This window comes from Equus przewalskii, chromosome 8, assembly GCF_037783145.1.
Source record: "Equus przewalskii isolate Varuska chromosome 8, EquPr2, whole genome shotgun sequence".
Lineage (NCBI taxonomy): Eukaryota > Metazoa > Chordata > Mammalia > Perissodactyla > Equidae > Equus > Equus przewalskii.
Genome location: NC_091838.1, coordinates 18,488,756 through 18,513,102, shown reverse-complemented (window position 1 = coordinate 18,513,102; position 24,347 = coordinate 18,488,756). Strand labels below are relative to the sequence as shown.

Genomic DNA, 24,347 nt, shown 5'->3' with positions numbered 1-24,347 from the left:
AGAACTTTTTTTTTTTTTTTGACAATTTTAGGGTGCTGTGAATGGTTTTTCTGTCAGCAACATCCTGCTTGGTAGCTTAATTGCATGATTCATAATCATTCTTCAGCGCCTTTGATTTAAATCACAAGTCTCAAAGTTGCTACATCAATGATTGCTTTGAGAACAAGATGATTGTCTTCTTAAGCTTTGTACAAACATGTTCTGACAGTGCTCTGGTTTTGTTGTTTTAAAATGCAGTCCTTTTCTGCCATGTAGGGAACGTAAACAGCCAGTATAAACAAATTGACCTACTAGGCAGTTTGTTATCACTGTGTTATTGGTGAAGTTTTCTTGATTGGGTAGGATAGAATCAGGAAATGGAACACTGAGTGCTAGCCCAAGGAAATGAAGAGAGATGTTGCAATTGCTGCTCACTTCAAAAGCATCATGGAGTGAAATTGTTGGGAGATAGTGGTGTGTTCCTTGCTGCCTCTTCCTTGCTCCTTGCCTAGTTCACTCCCTCACCTCTAGGTAGGTATTTGTTCAGATGTTACCGTCTCAGTCAGGCCATTCTGTTTAAAATTCCTTATGACCCTACTCTTCCTATAATGTATATTTATCTATTTACTTGTTCATTATCTATTACCTGCCACTAGAGGATAAATTCTGTGAGGGTAGGGGTGCTTGCCGAGTTTTGTTTACTGCTGTATCCTAAGTGCCTGCAAACACTGCCTGGCACGAGGTGTCAGATGCATGGATCTGATGCAGACATTTCCAGCTAGGGCTAGTAATTACTTAAGCCAATTCCCTGTCATCTTGCCTTGCTCTCCTTTCCCCGCGTTTCTAGTTATTTCTCCTGGTTACCTAGGAATAAAACTGAGGCAAGGTTAATTCCTTTTTCTACCTTGCACTCCACATGCAGATAGTTACTGTCTTATTTCTCTGTCAGTTTTTTGCAAACCTGCCATTCCTGTTGTTGCCAAGCCCCTATTTCTTTAAGCCCTCCTCCATTTCATTCCATCCTCTACACCTACAGCCCTTCAAGTTCCCTTTCAAATGCCTTCACATCCTCATCTGCAGAATGAAATCCAGAGCCAGAAGCCTGTCATTCAAAGTTCTCTGCAACATGATCTCAGATCCACTGTTCCAGCCTGTATCTCCTGTGTATAAGAAAAGTGATTTCCAACTTACGCTTGTAAATATGAAAGTAAAATAAGGCTTTAATGACAATACCCTATAAAATTCCAAGGTGAATGTTGCTTCATGACAGTTTCTCTTTCTGTTTTTGTTAGTGAGTGAGTCTTTTCCCATAAGTGGGCAGGAATTCAGAAAAACTGAACTAATGGCTATTCCCTATTTGTACCTGAGGACTTTGGCTGCTCTGTTTTGAGTGCCCTGCCTTCCAAACCTCCCTCACATATCACTGCCACCCCAAATACCTAGATAAGTTCAGTTGGAAATGGTTTTTCCTTCCTCCGAATTCTGCTGACTTTCCATATACCGTTCTTAGGGAATTTATCGCATTCTACTTTGAATTGTAATACTTTGGCATTTGTCTTTTCTCTTTTGCTACAAATAAGCTCCTGGGAGACAAGAAGCTTGCGTACACAAATTCCAGTCACTTTGTTAAGGAAAAATAAGACTCACATCCACTTACCTGTTTTTTAAATACAAATGAACTTAAAGTCATACTTAATAGGGCTTTAAATCATTATGTATTGTGCTTCAACAATCATTTCTAGGATATGGACAATCAAGGGAGAAGGCAGGGAGAAATTTAGTTCTAAATGAAAAGATGCAAATGAAGATAGTGAGATACGGATTCATAGAAGGACAGAGGTGTAGGAGCAGAAACATACCCAACACCACATAGCTGGACAGGCAGAAGTTTAGAAAAAATACACAATAAACTCAATCAGGAAACACAAGGTAGACTTTATGGAGCAACATCTGCAGCTTTGGATTGTCTTGTGGGGTATTAGTCCGAAGCTTTATTTTGTTTTTGCGTCTCTGAGCATGGGTAACACTGCCTCTCTGCTTTGTTCTCTGAGCTGGGTAGGACTGAATGTTCTCGTCCTCTTTTTGGTCTGCAGGAAGTAGTCTACCTGCTTTCCCTTCGTTGTTTAACTACTAAAATATTCATACTTCTTTCTTAATTTATTTTCATCTATATATGGGGAGGATATATGCCAGAAGCTTTTAGTTCTTCAGAGAAAGGTGATAGATATAAGATACTTGAATGTGTCTGTTGTTGAAGCTTCTAGTTTCATTGTTCGATATCAGCATTTGGTTTTATGTATTTTGCTTCATTTTGTTACAAACATGTCCTCTCACATATTCCAATTGAATGACTTTTTATTTTACTTGTGACTTCTTCTAATAGTTTAAAACTTGTTTCCAGAACTTGTGTCAACACTTCTGCAGTTTAATTTTATCTTTTCTTCTCTCCTATTGCCTCTCAAACCTCAGCTGGGGTTTTCCCATTCTGGGGCATGCGTTAGCTTAATTATTTTCTTGTTCTTGATTTTGAGTACTTACAGGTAGAGTCTAAATTTATTTTACCATTCCTGGGATGGAGCTGCAGTTTCTATTAATAGGAAAGTGTTGGTAGGGAAAACATATATTAAAGTCCTAATTTTTGAAATGTTAAAACTTACGTGTAAAATTCTGCATATTATCTTTTCTAAGAGCAGAGCTAAAGTAAGGTTAAGATTTAAAGCTAATGTACTATAATTTATATATAAATTTACTCTAATTTAAATATGTAAGTGGTTGTAAATTTTTCTTTTGGGAAATTTCTTCTAATGTGCTAACCGGTAAAGTGTTACTTTCAGAAGAAGAATCTTGAAAGCAAATATTTGCTTTGGAGTAAAGTTTCCTTTATCACACTGTATAAGCATATGTGTTTACCTTAAATTCTCCTTGTTTTTAAAAAGCCTTAGTTAAGGGTGTTATCAGATAGCATCATTCATGCAAATAATAAAAGTTGGGGCATAGACTAATTACATATCCCCAGCACATGGTTAAGCACTGTGTATTTGTTAAATAAGTAAATCTGTATTTTTAGGGAGGATTTTATTGAGGTAGCATATCTTATATAATAATGGGATTGACATGGTAAAGAGAGAGAAATTGATGATTCGGGAGACCGAGGAAGGAATGATGAGCCATTGGTTGCTTTGAAGATCTCACTTGCATACTTTGGCAAATTAGAATTTCCAAGTGTGTCTCTCCACCTGTTTGTTGAATGAGTAAATAAAACAAACAAATGTATATTGGGGCCTACTAAGTTCATGGCAGCGAATAAGTCACCGTTTCTACACTCCAATCAGGGAGGTTCTCAATAAACAAGCAACATACAAACCTAGGTGGTAATAAATGCTAAAATGGAGAAAGCCAGGATGATCACAGAAGATTAATTTGGGGACGGAGCACTTTCATTGGGGTGATCATGAAGGCTTGTTGGAGGAAGTGACATTTGAACAAAGGCCTCAGTGTGAAGTGGTGAAGGGAAAGCATTCCAGGCAGAGGAGACACAGGTACAAGAGACTGGGGAAGGGAAAGGGCTCAGTGTGTGTGAGAACAAGGAAGGGGCTGTTCTGATGGCAGTCTAGTGACTAGAGGGGCAAGCGGCCCTGGTGGGATGCAGCTGGAAAGGGAGGAAAAGGTTAGGCCGTGTGGCTAGGCTCTTAGCAGTAATTCAGAGTTTGGATTTCATTTTAAGTGCAATATGAAGCCATGCAAAGGGTTTAAGCAAAGGAGTGAAATTATCAGATTTACAGTGATTAAAAAAATCACTCTGGGGCCAGCCCATGGCATCGTGGTTAAGTTCAGCAGGCTCCGCTTCAGCGACCCAGGTCTGTGGGTTTGGATCCCAGGCGTGGACCTGTACCACTCATCAGCCATGCTGTGGTGGTGACCCACATATAAAATGGAGGGAGACTGGCAACAGATGTTAACTCAGGGCTAATTTTCCTCAGGAAAAAAAATCACTCTGGCTACTGTGGGAAGAGTGGATCGGAAGAGGGTTAGAATGGAAGCACGTTGGAGGTTCTCCCAAGAGGTTCTAGGAGATGTGATGGAATTGTTATCTTTGTGGGGGTTTTGTTTGGTCAGTTGGTTGGTTGGTTGTTTTTTTGACTTGTAGCTCTTCCAGGCCTAATTCCAGGCCTCTTCAAATCAGAATTCTTCTAACCTCCCCGGTCAGAACTGGCTTTACCCTAGGCTTCCTAGGGCCTGCAGGATTTTACCACTGCTAGTTCTGTGTGATCTTCCCCTCGCTTTCTCTTGCCTTGTGTAAGCACCCATCCTCCCATCACTCTGCCAGTGATCACAGTCCTCCAGGAATCATCCTTGGGAGTTCTGTGTTCACATCTGCCTGGAAGATACACTGGGAGTGTGCCTCCCAATGGAAAAGCTTGGAAGCCGGAAACAGGGCAGGCAGTCTGGTGATCAGGAACACAAGATGGTGGCTTTGGGAGGCTTAGAAGGATAGAGCAGAGCATTGCTCTTACAGTTACCATCCCTATGCTGTCAGTTCTGGAAGCAGCAGAGGGACATGTTACCCGCTGGAGTAAATTTAAAGCCTTCCTCCTTATCCTGGCAGTTTTGATTCTAGTATTAGAAAACAAGGAAACTGTCAGCAGTTACTTCCACCTTCTCACTCAGTACCTTCCTTAAATGTATGTAATAAAATGGAGCTGGTTTCAGGGAATGACCATCTCGTGTAACTTTCTTTGAAGTTCTTGGACACTCCTATGAAATTGTTGGGTGCAGACTACTCTATATTGTGTTCAACATTGCATATTTTGCACATATTTTTTAATTCTTATATCACTTGTCTTTGTCAAGAATCAGGATAAATAAAAGGTGCCTCAAACAAGAGATGTGGTAAACCTAGGGAAAAACCAGGACTGCTTTGTGATTACAGAATGAGGGAAAAATCAAAGAGGGGGGTTGGGTGGGAATTAGAGGAAGGATATATTAGTAAGGAAGGAAAACAGGAAAGGTTGTAACTGATTCATCCTGTGATGTGTGTGGGGAGATGGTTACTGTGTATCTTCCATTGGCAGATCCTGTTAAGATTTTTAATCTGTTCTGCAATGAGCTTAATTTATAGATGTGACAAAGATGTGCTTTGTTTCTATGGAAACATTTTGGATATTTTTGGAGCTAGTATTCTGAGAGGCGGAAATAAACAGATACAGATTATATGTTATTACAGTAGACTTTCCATAAGGTAACCAGTTAGTTTGGAGTAAGAATTTCCTGGGAAGGTGTTTTTAAAGTAGCTTAAAATGAAACCCACCCACTTGGCTTGTTGCCTTCTCTGGAATAATTCATGCTGCATCCTCATTCCCAATTCCTTTTCTTATTCTCTTGGAGTGTCCCCATTTCCCAAACCAGTTCCCATGCCATGCCCGGTGTCTGTTTGTGGATTTTCTTTGGTCTCTTCCTTGACTGGGTCTGTCACCTCCCTCTTTTGAAACCCTTATTCCCAAACAACCAGCGCCAGTCCTGTTCCTTTGCTAAAGAAAACTTGTAGCTCTTCCAGGCCTGCTTCCTTCCTTTGGGTACAGGCTTGTTCTTGAGTTCCCTTTATGTCTTGGTGTGAATCACTGACCCCTCTCTGCCATGTTAGTTCAGTGACTAGTGATACTTATGAATGTGTCTACCTTGTAGGTTAGGTAGGGTCCACTAGTCAGTACCAAACACTTACGATGTATGGAGGAAATGGAGTTCAGAACCTCTCTGCTTATATTTTAGAGGTAAAAGCAGAAGAATCTTTTGACCTTCTTATAAAAATTTTTTTCGTTGTCTGAAACAAAGATGGACAAGATCCAGGGCAGTAATTGAATACAATGAACAAAAAGATGGTCAGAATGATGAAGAAACCGTACTTTTTTAAAAAAGAAAAAAAGCCTTAACTATTTTAAGCAGTATTTATCAACAAAATTTTAATATAACATGAATTTGAAAAGTTTTCTTTCATGGAATTCCATCCATATTTCCACTTTTTACAGCCCCCAAGAAAAAATTTTAAATCTATGAATGCTTTTTCTGGAAAAGACAAACTCCTCCCCTCATTTTTTTTTTTTTAAGTGAGGAAGATTGACCCTGAGATAACATGAGTGCCAGTCTTCCTCTATTTTGTATGTGGGATGCTGCCACAGCATGGCTTGATGAGCAATGTGTATAGGTCTGTGCCCAGGATCTGAACCCACGAACCCTGGGCCGCTGAAGCAAAGCATGCAAACTTAACCACTATGCCACCAGGTTGGTCCTTCGCCCCCCTCCTTTTTTAAATACCGTATCCTGTGATAGCGTTCTTTCTTGTGTCCTCTTTATTTCATAATTTAGCCCTTGATTGTCCTTGTGATGGCACCAATGCTCAGAGCCTTCTCTATGCCAAGCTCTTGGTTAGGTATTGACGGTGTGATGTCTCAAGAAGATGGCCCACTCCTGACATACTGCTGCACAAGCTTGACCCCTCTTGGTGGCAGAATCGGAAAGCTGCTTTTCCTATGCATGGCTTGTTTTCTGTACTGCAATTGCTGATGGACATTTGGTGCTCTCTTCTCCTCAACTCTATATCTCCAAAGATGATTTGGAAGAAGGGGGTGCATGGAGCAGTACCATAAGAAGTCAAGGGACAGGGTCCAGCACCCTGGCCAAGTGGTTAAGTTCACACACTCCGCTTTGGCGTCCCAGGGTTTTGCTGGTTCGGATCCTGGATGCGGACATGGCACCGCTCATCAAGCCACGCTGAGGCGGCATCCCACGTGCCACAACTAGAAAGACCCACAACTCAAAATATACAACTATGTACCGGGGGTCTTTGGGGAGAAAAAGGAAAAATAAAATCTTAGGGGAGAAAAAAAGAAAGAAATCAAGGGATGGTGTGTGCAAGCTGGGCTCTTGGCTCAGAGCTGTGTTCATGTCACAATGCTGCCACCCAAAGCTGTGTGGCCATATAGAAGTACTCCTTGTAGCCTAGGTTTCTTCATCTGTAAAACGGGGATCATGATACTTACTTCGTGGACTGCCGTGATTATTCAGTGATGTGAGCGCTTAGAACAGGGCCTGGTATTAGTGCTGAGTGAATGTCAGTTTCTCAACCTCAACAGTATTGACATTTTGGGCCAGATGGTTTTCTATAGTAGTAGTGGCTGTTCTGTGTATTGTAGGATGTTGAGCATCATCCTTTACATGTAACCAAGAGCAAACCCCCAAGTCGTGACAAGCAAAAATGTCTCCAGACATTGCCAAGTGTCTGCCCAATGAGACCATTATAAATATGTTTACTAGCTATTATGTTACCCTTGCAAATCACTGTTCCTCCTAAGATGGAAGTTCTGTTCTCATCTGACCCGCTTCTTTTGGTCTTGTTGGACTTGTCTGAGTTGATTCACTAGCTGGATGTTAAAGTTAGTTCTTCCATTCTGGGTTAGTATCTGAACTTAGTCTCATTAGAGCCATGGGACCTACCCCAGGGCGAGACAGCTGTCTCTGGGAACCAATCTGCAAGATTATTTTGTGACTCTCCAGCAGAGTGAAGGCATTCTTCTCCTGTTCCTCTTTTGGAAAGCCCTGCATACCTGGGAACCTCCCCCAAAGTTCCAACTTTTATTCCCGTGTGAACAACCTAGCTTTTTGTTCTGTTCTTTCTTGGTTGTGAGGGTTCTTAATATCAATCCTCTTCCCGTTCTGCTTTATTTGCCTGCCTGGCCATAAGATGATTTTACACAATTTTAATTGCTTCAGTGTTACAGAATAAATATACATTAAATTTGCAGTAATAGCAGGCTTGCTTTTTCATAATTTCACCTCTAACCACTTAAAAATAAGTTTATGAACCTTCTTCATTGCTTCCCAGAGGACTCTTTGGAGCATATATATGTGATAGAGGCAGTGTGGTATCATGGGTGAAGGTCCCGAAGTTAGACCACCCCTTGTTCAAATCCTGACTCAACCACCTGAGGCCATTTACTTCACCTTTTTATGCTTCCATTTGTCCTGGGTTTCCTCTCAGTGGCGCTGTGGTGAGGAGCAACCAGGTTAACACATTTAAAGCACAGTCTGGCTTGTAATAAGCTTAGCTACCAAGTATTAAATATTGTTAGGTTGCTGGTTTGTTTCAGCTTGAAGGAAAGGAGAATCTTTAAGGGGAGACAGTGTGGTATAGCCCACAAATACATACAGATTTTGAGGTCGGACAGATTTGGATTTGAATCGTAGCTCTGTCACCTATTCGCTGGATACTTAAGCTTGGGCAAGTGGTTTAATCTCTCTCTGTTTTTCTTCACAGCAACATCTTCATTTCCAACATATGATTCCAGCTCCTTTTTCCAGAGAAAATTGAGGCAAACAAGGGTGCTCTCTTTCAGACTTCTCCTCCCATACCTGCCTGGCTTTGCTAGGCTGAGAATATGTGATAGTCTGTGTCTGTGTCACTTGTCTGTGCTCTCAAAGTGTACCATGCGTACGTCTAACATCATACTCAGGCAACTATTGAAGTTTTTATATTGCTTATCCTTCTTCCCCATGAGATACATTCCTTGTAGGTAGGATTTTCTCTTATATTTGACTTTATATTCTTAATGCATAATGAATGCTTCCTAAGTGTTGAATGAAGGAATAAAAACTTATTTGAACGATTATTTCATAGATTGTTGGCTATTAGAGCCAAATTATTGTCTACCTATACAGAGCTGGGTCTTTTACACTTGTTTTGAATCCTTAAAACAACCATGTGAAGTAGGTGTTGCTAGCCACATTTTCTAGATAGGAAACTAGGGCTCAGGTGATTTAGACTCATGTAAGGATTCGGGGTCGAGAATTGTAGCATGTCATCCCTGTAAGAGTTGTAGTCACAGGAGGATCGCAGACAGGAGCTTAGGCCTTAGAGAGAAGAATGCAGTGACTACCAAGCTGCAGCTTCGCAGGAGGGAGCAGGATGAGGAGACAGGTACCCTGATCCCTCTCTTCCCATCCCCGATCCTGCCAGTGCCTCTCGGGATGAAATCAGCCAGCAGCTCGAGGGCAAGGGAACCTGTGGTGTGCAGGCTGTAGAGGTCAGCATCCTGGGGCACGGAGCAGAATGGAGATGGATCTGAAAAGACAAACAGAGACTGTCCAGCACAGTCCTCCCCTTTCTGTCCCTTAGTTTTCACTCTTATACTTTGGGCATAAAACGCATGTTCCTAACTCAGGGGAAACAAAGTCCTCTCAGTCCCTGCATCCAGTTCATTCACACTCTTACTTGGAACCACTACCAGTGTTCTTCATGTAAAGTAACAGAGAAAAGCTAAAATAAAACAAAACTGTGGTAGTCTCTGTGTCTGTGACCAATACTACTTGTGAATCTCTTCAATTCAGCCATGATCCTCCTTCCCCCAGTGTATTACACATCCCAGTTTCCTCCTAGAAATCTGGGTCAGTCACCTCACTGGGACAGTGACTACTCTCTTACTGTTGGTGGAGTGGTCACAAATGGCTAGTGGGTAGTCTTAGCTTCCAGTTTAACAGAGCTAGGCTGTTCCCTGGTGGAAGTATTCCTCCACCAAACCCAGGGTTGCAAAGGAAAGCGAAAATTCCTTAAGGGATTAATAGAGATAATGCTGAGAAGAGCTATTCTTGGTTCCTGACCCACATATTCTGGCTCTGTAGGGGATAGCAACATATGTTGGCTGCTGGTGTAGCACATGGACCACATCTTGCAGTCCAGTTACCAGTGTAATAGGGTATTGTCTCCTAGGAGGTGCCAGAGCTGAGCCTTCTGTAGCCATTCTACTATTCTATCAAGCATTTGCTTCTAGATGAAGAGATGCATGGTAAGACTAGCGAATTCTCTGGTTATGAGCCTATTCCCACACTTCTTTGCCCTAAATGTGTTCCATGGTGTGATGTGATGTTGTAGAGGATACTGTGACAATGAATAAGACTTGCTGTAACCAAGAATGGTGGTTTTGGCAGAAGTATATTTCAGGCAGTGAAGGCAAATCTGACTTCTGTGAGGTCAGATGCTGCCTCAGGTGGCTTGTCTGATTTCCGCTGTGGGATGATGCCATAGTGGAGCCCAGTGTTGTTCTTTGCTGCTGAGGTTGGGCACTCACGTAGGCAACAGCTAGATCAGTCTCAGTGAGAGGAAGGCCATGTTGTTGAGCCTCTGTATGCTCTCCAACCCTACTGCCTTGGCCACTTTGTTATGGGTGCACTGAGCACGCAGTGGGTGATTGGAAAGGAGGCTGACTGACATCCATAGGACAGGTCGTCTTGACCATCTGATTATTGAGAGCCTCTCTACAATGGTTGATATGTAGTGGGCGTTTATCCGGGACATAGATATTGTCACATTATGTGTTGTATTGAAAGCTGCTTCCACATACTTCTGCAACTCGCCCCCCCTCCTTTTTTTGAAACTGGTTTTCCAGTGTTCTTTCCAAGTCCCTGACCAGCAAGCCATCTCTTAACCACTGCCCGTGAGTCAGTATAGATACGTATCTTTGGCATGCATCTCTGCTGACACACAAATGGACCACCATGTGTACTGCTTAGAATTCTGCCCATTGGGAAGACTCCCCTTCACCACTCTTTTTCAGGACCATCCCTGAATAGGGCTGTATTCTGTCACTTCTGGTCAGTGCCAGCACACCACGCATGTCCATCCATAAACAGGCATGCCTTTTCCTTCCTCTGTTAGCTAGTTGTAGGATCCTCCCCGTGAGTATGGGTTGAGAGAGAGCCAACAAGGAAGGAGGAGCAAGTCCCAGGGGAGTCACCTAGTCCTTCAGTTGACTTGTACCTTCCAGACCTGCTCAGGCCCAGTCTTGCTTTTTCCCATATCAAGGGGAATGCTTCTGTACAGTCTAGTTTTATAATTTAGTGGATCAGATAATGCTCTGTTCATGATGGGCTATTCTTGTTACATAGTCTCTTGGTTTCTCATGGGCAGGTGTCTAATCTCTACCTGGGCTTAGTGTAGCAAGCCAAAAAACCAAAAGTGGACAGTAGCTGTTGACAGTACCCTAAGGGGTCTACAGCTCTTTTTCTTCTTTCGGTGCTTGTCAGAGGCTCCTTACCCCATCCCTGTCAGCCATGTCATTTCTGGTACTCTTGGGTGTGCTGAGGCCTAGGCCCGAGAGTTAGGGCAGCTTTCATTGCTGCAGAACCTCCTCTTGGATCAGGCCCCAGTAAAAACTGGCAGCCTCATGGGTTACCCAGTCAATAGGCCAGAGCAGCATACCCCAATATGAAGCACACCAATCGTTTCGCCTCTTTCTCAGTGGACTTGGTACAAGGTGTAGTAATGTCTCTCACTTTAGATGAGGTATCCTGCTTCAGACCTCTGGAACTGTAGAAACTAGCAATGTGGTGGATCCTTGAACTTCTGTAGGTTTTATCCCCCATCCTCTGATTTGCTTGTGTGTCTTATAAATGCATCCTGGGTGCTTGCTATTTCTTGTTCAGCAGGTCCAGTTAGCATAATGCCATCAATCTGATGGACCAGTGTGGTGATCTGTGGGATACTGAGATGATCAGGGTCCCTCCAGATTATCTTATGACAGTGCAGATACAGCCCTCAGGTAAGACAGTGAAGGTGTACTGCTGTTTCTGCCACTTGATGACAAATTGCATCTCAGTATCCTTACTGATGATGATAGAAAAGAAAGCATTTGCCAGGTCAGTAGTTGTTTACCAGATATCAGGGGTTATGCTGATTTTCTCCAGCAAAAAAATATCACATCTGGAATCGCAGCTGTGATTGACATCACCATCTGATTAAATTTATTAAGTTTATAGTAACCCATAGTCATGTTCCAAGATCTTTCTGGCTTTGGTCCTGGTAAACAGGCAAGTTAAATGGGGATATAATAGGAATCAACACCCCTGCATCCTTCAAGTTTTTGATAGTGGTATTGATTTCCCAGAGATGTGGTACAGTTTTTGGTTTACTTTCTTAGTGGGTAGAGCAGGGAGAGTTCCTGGGACCTCTTCGTGGCCCGTTCTTCTATAATGGCTTTTATGACACGGGACAGGGAACAATGTGGGGATTTGTCCGGTTACTAAGTGTATCTGTTTCTACTAAAATTCTAGACCTAGTGAAATAACCACAGAATGGGCCTGTGGTCCCATTGACCCCACCAAGACATGCCGGGGTTGACTTCATTTCTCAATTCCTCTCTGGAATGAGATGGGTGCTCTGACTGGTGGACCACATTTTAGGTCTCAAGAGATATGCATCAGTTCAGAGCTAGTGTCCAGTATCCCTCAGAAGGATTATGCATTTCCCTTTCCCCAGTGGACAGTCCCCTTGTGAGTGGCTGTAGATTTCTCTTGGGAAAGGTCTAGAGAAAGATTGATGGGGATACACTGGCTGTGTAAAGGGTCACAGAAATCTTATATTTAGTCCTCCTTGGTCTAACATCCTTTGATTGTATTCCTGTATGTGCTCCTCAGACTCCTGCTGGTAAAAATTGTCAAGATTTTACAGATTTTTTGGTATAAAGGCAATCTCCTCCAGGATTAGGCTTTGAACTTCTTTCTAGGGTCTTTTGGGATCTAAGCCCTGTTATGAGGAAATGAGGGGAGATGGGAGTAGGTCATGAGGCGAGTTGGCATCTCCTTGTGAAACATCTTGAAAGCGTTTTATGGGGGGTTGGGAGGCTGGGTCTCTTAAGAGAAGTGTAGGTTGCTGCCTTCAGCAGGGATGTTCCCCTGAACTTGGAGTTCAGCATTCTTGGCTTCATTTGTGTCTGCCCAAGTGCCTGCATCCATGATTCAGGATCATTCTTATTTCCATCCAGCACCCCTATATTAGCATAAGAGACTTTGCAGGGTTGCGTGTTCAGTTAGCTCCGGAACCCTTACCATCAAACTGTGGGCTTGATGCTACTCCTGTCAACTCATCAGCTATAAGAGAAAAAGGACTCCTTTATAACGGCCATAGGTTTTTCACTCATGTATTTGGGAATTCATGGCTTTACTTCATGCAGATTCTCAAAGACTGTCAGAAGCAGCCCCAACCCATGTCAAAATCTTTGAAATCATTTTCATCATCCACTTGGACTTGTAGCCCTTTGCCTACCACCTGTACTTCATCCTGTGACACCATGAGAGGGAATTTGAGTGATCATGTTACCACTGTGTGCCAGATTATCAGTTTCCTCTCCCTTCCCTTCATAGGATGGTTATCAGGGCATTCATCAAACATGCATCCCGTTTTTGAGCATCTGTTTCTCCTGGGGTCATTCTTAGTACCAGTTACCACATCAGTCACATGACACACTCAAAAGTAATTGAAGGGAATCTAACAGAGGGACTATTGACTAAGCTGTTGTGGGGAGGGTAAAAGAACCAGCAGGGCAGGGAGAAGCACCCTTTCTACTAACAGTTTTGGGACATTATTACTCTCAGGCCTTCAACTGTAGCTGTGAGAGAGGGGCTACCTGGTAGGAACTATGGTCTTAGGTAGAGAATACACTGCCTGTTAGAAAGGGAGCAGGGGGAATAAATACCTTAGCATCTTACTCCTTCTACCCTACCATCTCCTGTTAGTTCCTTGCATTGGCTGAATCCAACTAGAAGCCAGAGGGCAAGGGAGAGAGGCCGGCTGCCTCAGTGTGAGACTGGTAGAGGTCAGCCTCTGGGCTGTGGTGGCAGGGTAGGGAAGAGTGGTGTTGGATCTGGAAGGGCAGATAGAGACCATCTAGCACAATTGCCAAACTGGGATCTCTGGCCCAGATTTGGGTGCTGGGCTTTGGCACTTAACTGCCTGCTGTAGGTGCACGCTTAGATGTCCCCTGGGCACCTTGTATGAAGCGACTTATCCTGCCCCCCAGCTCTTTTCCCCCTCCTCTATTCCTGATGCTGCTTAATGTCATATCGTACTGTCCCTTCTGAAGGGAAGGCGTGAGGCCTGATCTCCTGTAGTTCTGCCCCTGGTAGCCATGCACAGTGAGATACAAACAGACCTTCGAGCTTGTGCATAATACAGGACCCGTCACCCCCGGATCCCACATTCTCAAGGGAAAGGTGTAGAAAGTGTGACACCACAACCTTCAGCGTCTCGTCATTTCTGCTGCAGATGCGGAAGGATGGGCTGAGGTGGGTCCTGGGGCTCCTGGGCAAGGCTGATTTGCCTTAGAAGAGCTCTGGATTCCACCTGCTCTGAGTCTTTAGCAGTAGAGCGCTGTGACTGGAGGGCAAGGCTCTAGTCAGGTGGCTGCCCTGATCTAATGGAGGGCTGAAGAAGCTGTTTTTATGGGGTTTTAGGGTGCTTTTTTTTTTTGAGGAAGATTAGCCCTGAGCTAACATCCACTGCCAGTCCTCGTCCTTTTGCTGAGGAAGATTGACCCTGAGCTAACATCTGTGCCCATTTTTCTCTACTTTTTTTTTAATATGTGGGACGCCTACCACAGCATGGCTTGATAAGTGGTGAGTAGGTCCATGCCCAGGATCCAAACCTGCGAACCCTGGGCCGCCAAAGCAGAACGCGTGAACTTAACTGCAATACCACCAGGCTGGCCCCTAGGGTGTTCTATCTTGTAGACAGCTGCTGCACCATGAGCTTAGGAGGGGGCCAGTTACATTTTCTTGTTTTCTAACAGCTAATTCAGCCACATATAAACCCTTCCTGACTGCATTTCCAGCAGCAAATCCAGGAAAGTAGGTTTTGAATCATCTCAAAGGAAGCACCCTTATAATCGGTTAAAACTCATTATACCTGAATATTCATTGCCTGCTGATAGATATTTGAAATCATTACTTGAATATAATTTATTTACGGTTATTAGATCTGTCAGAGTGACTTCCTAAAATTAATCATTGAGGGAAACTGGCAAACTGACCCTTTAAAAGGTACTCTTTGGTGTCAGTGGAGAGTATAGGCTGCTGTGTGTAGCGAAGGTGACATAAGTGTGACGTCTCCAGCCCTTTGTCCGTGGGTGGAATGATAACATTAACATAACTGCATTTGTTCTGTATGAAGATCTACTGTAACATCTCTGAGCAGGGGTCTGGTGTGTAAGAATTGTCCACAGCTGTTAAACTGCAGCATAGCACAGTGGTTAGGAGTCGGGACCCTGGAATCAGACACCCTGGGTTCAAATCTTGGACGGGCACGTTAGTTAATCTGTCTGTATTTCAGTTGCTTCATTTGTAAAACAGGGGAACATAGTTACCCCCTATATGGGATGCTAATCTGAAGCAGGATGTCTGAAAAACACACTTTGAAAAACCCTGCTCTAAGTCCATCAAACTAGAGCCCTTTTAGGTGAGAATTAGCCCATAGTCCGCATAGCCGTGGTGTATAAGCTCCCGAATTTCTTAGTACATAGTAAGGAAGGTAGATGGGATGCAAATGTTCGATTGTGGTTCGTTCAGCTATTGACAGGGACGTGGCAGAGACTGAATCTCTAACCTGGGCTGTGACCTAGGATCCAAAGAAATTCCTGTCAGAATAAACATAAAATTGGTCCTATGAACGAGGAATGACAAATCAGAGTATTTTTAAAATTGTTTTGCTAATCAGTTTTTTTTTTCTTTATGTTGGTGAAGGTTGCATGATGGAATTTGGACATTACCTCCAGAAGTTTTACATTTTGGATTAGCTAGTTGTGTTTGTCCTCTGCTGACGACTTCTTCGGACTCATTTTTTGATGTCCTTTTGAGGCAATAAACCCAAAGAGCTTATACCATGGACTACAAGGAAAGCTGCCCAAGTGTAAGCATTCCGAGCTCTGATGAACACAGAGAGAAAAAGAAGAGGTTTACTGTAAGTACGTAATGTAAAGCGTATGGGAAAAAGTTTTAAGGGAATATTTTCATTTCTGCTTTTATTCTTCCTTAACCTAGAATATCCTCCCCTGTCTCCACATATCCACATTTCCTTAACCTTTCAAGTGACATATCCTCAGCCGTCTTCCCCATGTACTGCAGTGGTACACAGTCTCCTTTTCAGAGCAGGTTTTCACCTGTTCACTTATCCCCTTGGAGAAGCTTATGAAATTATATGATAGAACCTCTCACCAAGAAATGTGCATGCACATGGATCTACAACACACACACATAATTTTGTGTGCGTTGTTGGGCTTAATGGACTTTGGAACTCCTTGATTCCATACTAAGAACTACTGTCTTGAAGTTTCCGGCTTTCTTATGACATTTATCATTTTCTACCTCAGTTTAAAAAATATTTGGTCCCGTATTATCTCTTTTTTTTTACCTTAAAAGCAAAGCCCATTTCTAATTTTACTTTTTATTACCATAGTATCTACAATAGGCTTTTATAGAGAATAAGCACAATGAATATTTGCTGAATCACTGTATCAGTGACTATTATTGGAGAAGGGTCACTGTTCTAATTAGTGTAGTGAAATATATGATATTGTACTTAGTTCCAATAGTCCTGTTAGTATATACAGAGAACTCCTGCCCTCCTCCCCTCTGAAAAAAATGTCATTTGTCTTGTCTATAACTGATCTGATCTTCCTTGTAAGCCCCCACCCACTGAGTAGAATGGAGAAATTCATTTAACCCAGTTTTATTTAACACTTAGTTTGAGCTAAAATTTAAGCAGTTCTTTTAAGTAAAGATGCCCAGAATGTCTTCATTCTGCTCTCTTTCTCTTACTTGAACACACTCTCATTCTTCAACTTGACATCATGGTTTATGGGGGGGGGTCCCCTTTCACAGTGTTTGTTGAGTCAATGGCTGACTTCATGGTAGCCTGGTGAAGCCTCTTGCATCCTTGTCGTTTCTCTAGATCTTTGCCATTCTAGGATGTAGAGTGACTGGTCTGGCTAACAGCCAGCTATGGTTGACCTGATCCAGACCTGGGCATTTTCTTGGCATCCGTTGCTGGCATCTGCAGTTAATGAACCAACTTGTGATCTATTCTTTGTTGGCTTGGCTAGGGTGGTGGCGACTCACTGCTGACCCAGCTTCCCCTTGGCTGTTGATGGCTGGAGAGCCCACTGAAGTTCTGACACTTCCTGCACCTGCTCTTGGCTCAAGTGGTCTACCCTGGCCTCTGACCAGGGAGTCCCCTGGCCCCTGCCAGTTGAGCCTCATGACAGGTGACTTTTAACTCAGAGTCCCTGTCACATGGGAGTTGAGGAAAGCTGAGGAGTTAGACTAATCCCTTTGACCACTCCCCTCTGCCTTCTTAACTAAGTGGGGCTGGGGCCCCCGAATGGTGATTTTCTCCCAAAGTCCCAGACAAGGAGCTGGAAGGAGTCCTCTGTCTTCCGTTGTCCTTCCTTAAGAAACACACTTCCCACACTCTGCACTGAAGCCCAGAGCAGAGAGATTGCAGTGTGTGTCTGGCCACTTGTCTCCCCTCAGTCTCTGTGTTGCAGCAATATCATAAGCACTGTGCATTTATTCCACATTTGTATAAGGAAGTTTTGGAAATGTCACCTTGATAGTAAACAAGAGGTCAGTGTACCATGGATAAAATAGTGGAATGTATGAAAGTTTTCCTTCCTTCCCTCTCCCTGTTTTTACCTTTGGGCCATCCTCTCTTTCAAGGGCGTGACCTCCTTCCAAGTTTGATGGAAGTTTGTACGTAGCAAATATAGGCAGTGGGTTACCTCGGGTGTCCTTTTATTTTTCATGGTGGAGGCATCTCCATGTCCTCTGAAAGGGTCAGAGAGGCCTGTAGCATCACTCTTACCTAGCTCTTCCCAGCACTGTACCCCGAGTTCTCAAAGGCCCTGTCCACATCCCCTTGTTCATTTCCTTCCTTCAGTTTCTCAAATGTTACCTTTTTAGAGAGGCTTTGTCTGACCACCCTATAGAAAATAGCAGCTTCACCCCCTACCCTGCGCCTTTCACTCTCTGTCCCGCTTACCCTATTTAATTTTTTAATAGCAGTTATCACCTGACGTATTTTGTGTGTGTTTATGTGTGCCTTACCTGACTAGAGTACAAGGTCCTTAGAGGCAGCAACTCCCCTCACTGTTGTTTCACCAGCACCGAGAATGGAGATAGATGTTCAGGAAGTATTTGTTGAGTGGAAAGTAGTATTGTGTTCCCATGTTAGTTGTGGTCACTACAGTGAAGTCCTCAGTCCTCAAGAAACTTGGTTCTGGTTAGCACACATAGACCCCACCCCACCCAGCACAGACTGTCCAGCCTCAGCAGGCCCAGATGCCTGTGTTATAGTTAGGAACAAAAGTAGTCATTGTGTTACTGAGTATTCGATAATATTTTTGTACTCTGGTTCTCACATGTCTTTTATATAGCTCTATACCATGAAGCTTCTAATAGAGAAATGCATTGCATTCTAGGATGTCTTAACTTAAACCAAGTCTAAATTATACTTTCATTTACCCACTCAACAAATTGTCATTGAGTTTCTCTGCTAGGCCAGGCACTGTTCTGGGCACTGGGGGTAAAACCCTTGCTCTCAAGAAACTTTCATTCTGGTGGGGCAAGACAGACAATAAGGAACTATTTTTTTAAAAACTAAATAAGATATTTGTAACGAGTATTATACTGCTTTCTGTGAAATACTGCCTTTTTTTGCAAATGAAAGTATTTTTTAAAATTTGAAGAGTTTTTGGTTTTGCCTGTTGGTGTTTTATTAGAATTTACTTTAAAAGCCCTTGTTCGTAAGTCGTACTGCTAATTAATAACTTCACGAGGCCTCATCTTAGTTCCTGAAAATATATTTGCAGCAGACCTGCTGCAGCCTGAAACCTAGGCTTGGGTTCTAGACTAGGCTGTGCTTGGGGGACCATGGGAAGCCACCCTACCTTTATAAGCCCCATTCTCCTCACCAGGAAGTCAGCACAGATAATTCAAGAAGCTCACAATCATGTAAACCTGAGCTTCTAATCCTTTTGTAGCAGTCCTGCTTTCAGGCCTGCCGATCCTAAGCGCTGTATGAGATGAATCTGCAGTCCACTCTTAGAAGCAGGGCCCACCTTCACTGGCACCTTGACCAGCTTCTTTCCCCTCTACTTCTGCACTCTCTGCATGTGAGTTGTATCATCTTACAAACAATTCTAGCATCTCCCGTCCAATAGCCTCCTCTAAGACAACTTGATGCTTTCTTGGTTTAAACCGGAGGAGCCAGGTTACTGCCCTGTAGCTATTGTAGGGGACCCAGGCCCTCTTTTCTTTCAGTCTGAGTAATGCATCTCTTGCCCAAGTGACTGATACCAGCGGCTTTGCTTCATCTTCCCAGTAAGACCTTACCCCCTCTCTCACAGAGGGATCTGGCTTTACATTCTGGTCCCCCCTCACTGGGAGCCTGTTAATATGACTGTGTCTTAAACAATACTACAGAGTCCTTACGATATAATCACTGACAGTATCAGAGAGGTGCTTTCTTCTGCTATTTTCTAACTGTGAACTTGTGAGTGTAGCTTAGCTATCCTTCATGGGAAAGGATAGTTTGTATACATTTGTGTGCCCAACTTCTAAAATAAACGTGGATTATTCTCACCTGTCTAACAGACTGTGGGCAGCTGTATTGTAAACCCCAAAGCTACTGAGATCTCTTTCCCCTGATCTTCACCATAAAATAATGGGAGTGATAATCAAGCCAGACATTGGTGAGCCTTTCCTCATAGACCTGGATTCTTACTGTTCTCTTCAGAAATGATATAAGGTCTTTGGGGTCCCAGACTGTTTTCTCTACATTGGTGTGTTGAATTATACTGAGAGTACCTGTGGGATGAATTATGAGAGTTAATTCTATATGATAACTGTTGATGATTTGGTACTGGTTCTGGTGCATGGAGGGTTAGAAGATTGAGATTTTAGCCTCAGTTTTATGTTTTGTATTAAGTCTGTGAACTTGGGAAGGTTACTTAACTTTTTTGGGCTGTCATTTCCTCATATGTATAGTGGGGGTTGTAATACTTGTTCTGCTTACTGCATAGGATTGTTCACCGTGGTTATATGAAATTGTGTGTATATGGAAATACTAAACACATGTAATATGGTAGTCGGAAATCTGCTGATAAATTCTTAGTTTGAGAAATACTTTGTAAAAGATGACCCAGAAGGAGGAGAACTGATAATTGAGTGTTTACTATGTACCAAGCATCACTTTTGAAAATACTTTATAAATTCAGGGTAATGGTAATTGCTGGGGAAAAAGAGAGGAGAATAGCATCAATTGAATCTATCATGTTTTATTCTTGGGGAAAAAATCTGAAACAAGAATGGCAAAATGCTAGAATTCAGAAGATCTAAATAATGAGTACATGGGTATGGTGTTCGCTCTGTCAAGCTCTGTAAATTACAGAAATATTTCATAACATTTTAAAAATAAAGTATCACCTTTTGACAAGATAAAATAAGTGTTTCTGTTGGTATAGTTGTGTATCTTGGAGAATCATACATAAAAATTAATGTGTAATACCATTTTCATGAGTATGGAAACAGGTTATTCACATATTTAAATAGCTAATGGGGTTTTTTGTGATCAAATTTTATTATGTTATGTTTTATTTCCACAGGTTTATAAAGTTCTGGTCTCAGTGGGCAGGAGTGAGTGGTTTGTCTTCAGGAGATATGCAGAGTTTGATAAGCTTTACAATACTGTAAGTAATAGTCTACAAGATTGTTATTTAAGACAAAACAGGGGCCGGCCCTGTGGCCAAGTGGTTATGTTTGCGTGCTCCGCTTCGGTGGCCCAGGGTTTTGCGGGTTTGGATCCTGGGTGCGGATGAAGCAGCGTCTCACATGCCACAACTAGAAGGACCCACAACTAAAATATACAACTATGTACTTGGGTGATTTGGGGACAAAAAGCAGAAAAAAAGAAAAAAAAAAGATTGGCAACACTTGTTAGCTCAGGTGCCAATCTTTAAAAAAAAAAAAAAGACAAAACAGCTGAGAAAACTCCAAAATAAGAGAGATTTATGTAGATGATTAAATTAAATTTATGTATATATCAGACAAGCAGAAAAGAGTAAGAGAGTCTTCAGAAGCATCCTAACTTTGGAATTTTTGGCAAAAAGGGGAGAGAGGGAGCCAGCCCTGATGGCCTAGCGGTTAAAGTTCAGCACACTCTGCTTCGGTGGCCTGGGTTTGGTTCCTAGGCCTGCAACCGCACCATTCATCTTTCACTAGCCATTCTGTGGCAGTGACTCACAGAGAAGAGCCAGAAGAACCTACAACTGTGTACAGGGGTTTTGAGGGGGGAAGGAAGAAAAAAGGAGGAAGATTGGCAACAGATGTCAGCTTAGGGCAAATCTTCTCCTGCAAAAAAAAAAAAAAAAGGTAGATAGGGACTGTCACGAAGTTCCAAATAAACTATTGAAGATATGAAAACTAGATGTGCAGTTTAAAATACATTTTGTTGTCACAGAATATTAGAAATAAATTCTTTTGGGGCCAGCCCCGTGGCTGAGTGGTTAAGTTCACACGCTCTGCTGTGGCGGCCCAGGGTTTCACCGGTTTGGATCCTGGGCGCGGACATGGCACCACTCATCAAGCCATGCTGAGGTGGCATCCCACATGCCACAACTAGAAGGACCCACAACTGAAAATATACAACTATGTACCGGGGGGCTTTGGGGAGAAAAAAGGAAAAAATAAAATCTTTAAAGAAGAGAAAGAAGGAAAGAAAGAAAGAAATTCTTTCTATCTACCTCTCTGATAATTGTTAATCATCATGTTATGTCTGGTTAAATTGCCCAGCTATTAGCTTTAGGTCTGAAAGTCTGTCATAAGGCTGTCTTCCTTCCATAGTTTCAGTCTTAGTTAGAAATAAGTCTTAGGTTCTAGATTTTAAGTAGCTAACACAGGTGAAGTGAATATTGACTTTCACAAGTTCTAATATTACCTGAGGGGGTGAGGTCTAAGAGATCATTAGTCTATAACTTTTAGTTATTATTCTTAATCCAGTGTCTGCAGTTACAAATACTTTCTCAAGTAGAAAGCATGAGCGCCATGATCATTACGACACATCAGGCCAGATCTTACACAGGGACCCAGGTTTGTGGAGGGTGTTGCCTTTAAGGTCATGCATATTTAGGAGGCCAAAGAACACCTCCTGAGTCAATTGTTGGAGACCCTAGATTATTAAGATAGCTCAGGATTCCAAGCTTTGCTTCAGTCAAGAAAAAAAGGAATTGTGCCTCAACTCCCAAGTTCCAATTTCTTCTGCTCTATCTGAGAATAAATAGGAATCTCAGTGTGTCATTATTTAATGAATGGTAGATGACTGGACATCCTCTGGAAAAAATGTTTTATATTTACAAAGGTCATTTAAAAAAATTTCTTAACTGTGTTCCTTGATTTTAAAAATAGGGTTAGATAGGTATACAAGTCTGTGGGTTATCACTTGTAAGATATTTTAAATAATGGAGGAAGTTAAGCATATCTCACTTAAGAGATAAACTACTTCCTAAATGGGCCAGAGTGAACGAAGCCACGTCTATCTGCACAGCTTCCTGTGTTTTGTTAGGTCATGAAAGTTCGGCTTCTGATTTATCTCTGTTTGGTGTTTCGCTATATTTGTATTTGTTCCAAAGAATATTAAAATGCTTTGCTGAAAAAAGAAAAAAAAAATGCTTTGCTGATTGAAATTGAACTTTTAAAATAATACTGCAATTTTTTGAATGGCATTTATTTTTTTCTATCTAAAATTAATACGTAATACAATCAAATTTTCTAGAAAATCTGGAAAATAGAGGAAAGTAAAACTAGGTTAAACTTAAAAATGATCTATAATGTTGCTACTCAGAGATAACTGTAATACTTGACTGTATTTTCTTCTGTCCTTTAGTTTTTCTTGAATGCACATACAAGTGAACTTACTATAGATAGTTTTAAATATTGCTTAATCAAAGGATATCGAGACACTCTTTTTTTGACTGTAAGTGAAGTCGCACTTTTGAAACAAAGTAATACCCAGTGTGAATTTGTACATGAGAATATCTTCTGTAATTTTTTAGTTTTTTTTTTTAAAGTGGTTTATATTGGAGGCTGGGTATGAACTGTTAGCTCTATTTGAAATTCTTGGATACCATTATATACCCGATCTTTTGTTTTTTGGCTATCTTTATTTTATTTATTTATTTATTTTGAGGAAGATTAGTCCTGAGCTAACTGCTGCCAATCTTCCTCTTTTTGCTGAGGAAGACTGGCCCTGAGCTAACATCCATGCCCACCTTCCTCTACTCTGTATGTGGGACGCCTACCACAGCATGGGTGCCAAGCGGTGCCATGTCCACACGCAGGATCCAAACCAGAGAACCCCGGGCAGCCTAAGCAGAATGTGCGCACTTAAGCACTGCGCCACCTGGCCAGCCCCATGATCATCTTTTTTTTGAGAATTGTACAAATCTGACTAAACCTGTCAGGATACCTGGGTATACTCAGGTAAAAATCACAGGATGGTAAAATAACACGTGGACGCCTGCACACAGATGGTTTATGTGAACTTCTTAGATAAGATCAGATTTTGTTCAGTGGGTTATTAGTAACTGAAAATTTGTGATTTCTTTTTGTATTTTGCTTAAAAGGTTATGTGGACCAGATTTACCTTCTGAGCATGTTTTCTTTTGTAGAACTGATAATAAGAAGGAGTGTAGGGGATGCCATCTAGAAACTCAGTCTGGAGATGTGCATGCGTGAAAAGCTTAGCATCCTCGTGATGGTTCATGATTAAAATAGCTGGAGATTAATTAGGTGGAGTGTTAATATTTGAGTATAAGTAGAAAGGTAGAAGGAAAGCTTGTTTGGGGCACTGCCCTCACCGTGATCAGTTTCGCCCTCTCTTCCCATCAAACACTCTATCTTAAGCTTTTTGCAGCAAATTTTTTCTTAATATGTAGTTAAGTTTTTGTCATCCATCTCCCTCATCTTTCCTGAATTTCTATTCCTTTTTTTCTTTTTCTTATTTCCCCATTTTCTGTGTCTACTTCTCTCTTTGTATATAACTTCCAGTTCTCCCTCCTGTGGCAAGGGGCATAGAAGAAAACAGGAAAATGGTATCAGTTATGTTCTTTGAAACTACAGAAGTGAGGTTAAACCTGGACTGGATTTTCTAAGTTTGAAAACACACATTCTTTCCGTATGCTCCTTTTAGCATAAAAGAAAAAACAAAAAGTAAAATTTCCAACTTGTAAGCATTTTAATTGTCAGTTTAAATGTGTTTTTGATGACTGTAGTTTGCATTTTAAGACTTTTTATTATAGAAATTGTTGAATACATACAGAAGTAGAAGGAATGGTACAAATACAGAAAATAATACAGTGTACCATCCAGCTTCAACAATTACCAATACATGGGCATTCTTGTTTCATTTCTGTTCCTAGCTAGCTCCCTGTAATTTTTTTTTTTTTTTAAGTATGCTTTTTGGTGAGGAAGATTGGTCCTGAGCTAACATTTGTTGCCAG

General features: G+C 41.9%; 1 protein-coding gene across 12 annotated transcripts in view; it reads left to right on the top strand.

Moving 5' to 3' along the window:
- Window positions 1-24,347, top strand: part of SGK3 (serum/glucocorticoid regulated kinase family member 3) — a 119,511-nt gene that overhangs the window by 48,445 nt on the left and 46,719 nt on the right. For all 12 annotated transcript variants that reach the window (XM_070631548.1, XM_070631542.1, XM_070631544.1 and 9 more), the window contains 2 exons: window positions 15,538-15,754; window positions 20,457-20,540. In XM_070631548.1, the coding sequence (XP_070487649.1) occupies window positions 15,677-15,754; window positions 20,457-20,540 (162 nt within the window). In that variant the 5' untranslated portion in view covers window positions 15,538-15,676. The remainder of the gene's footprint in view (window positions 1-15,537; window positions 15,755-20,456; window positions 20,541-24,347) is intronic.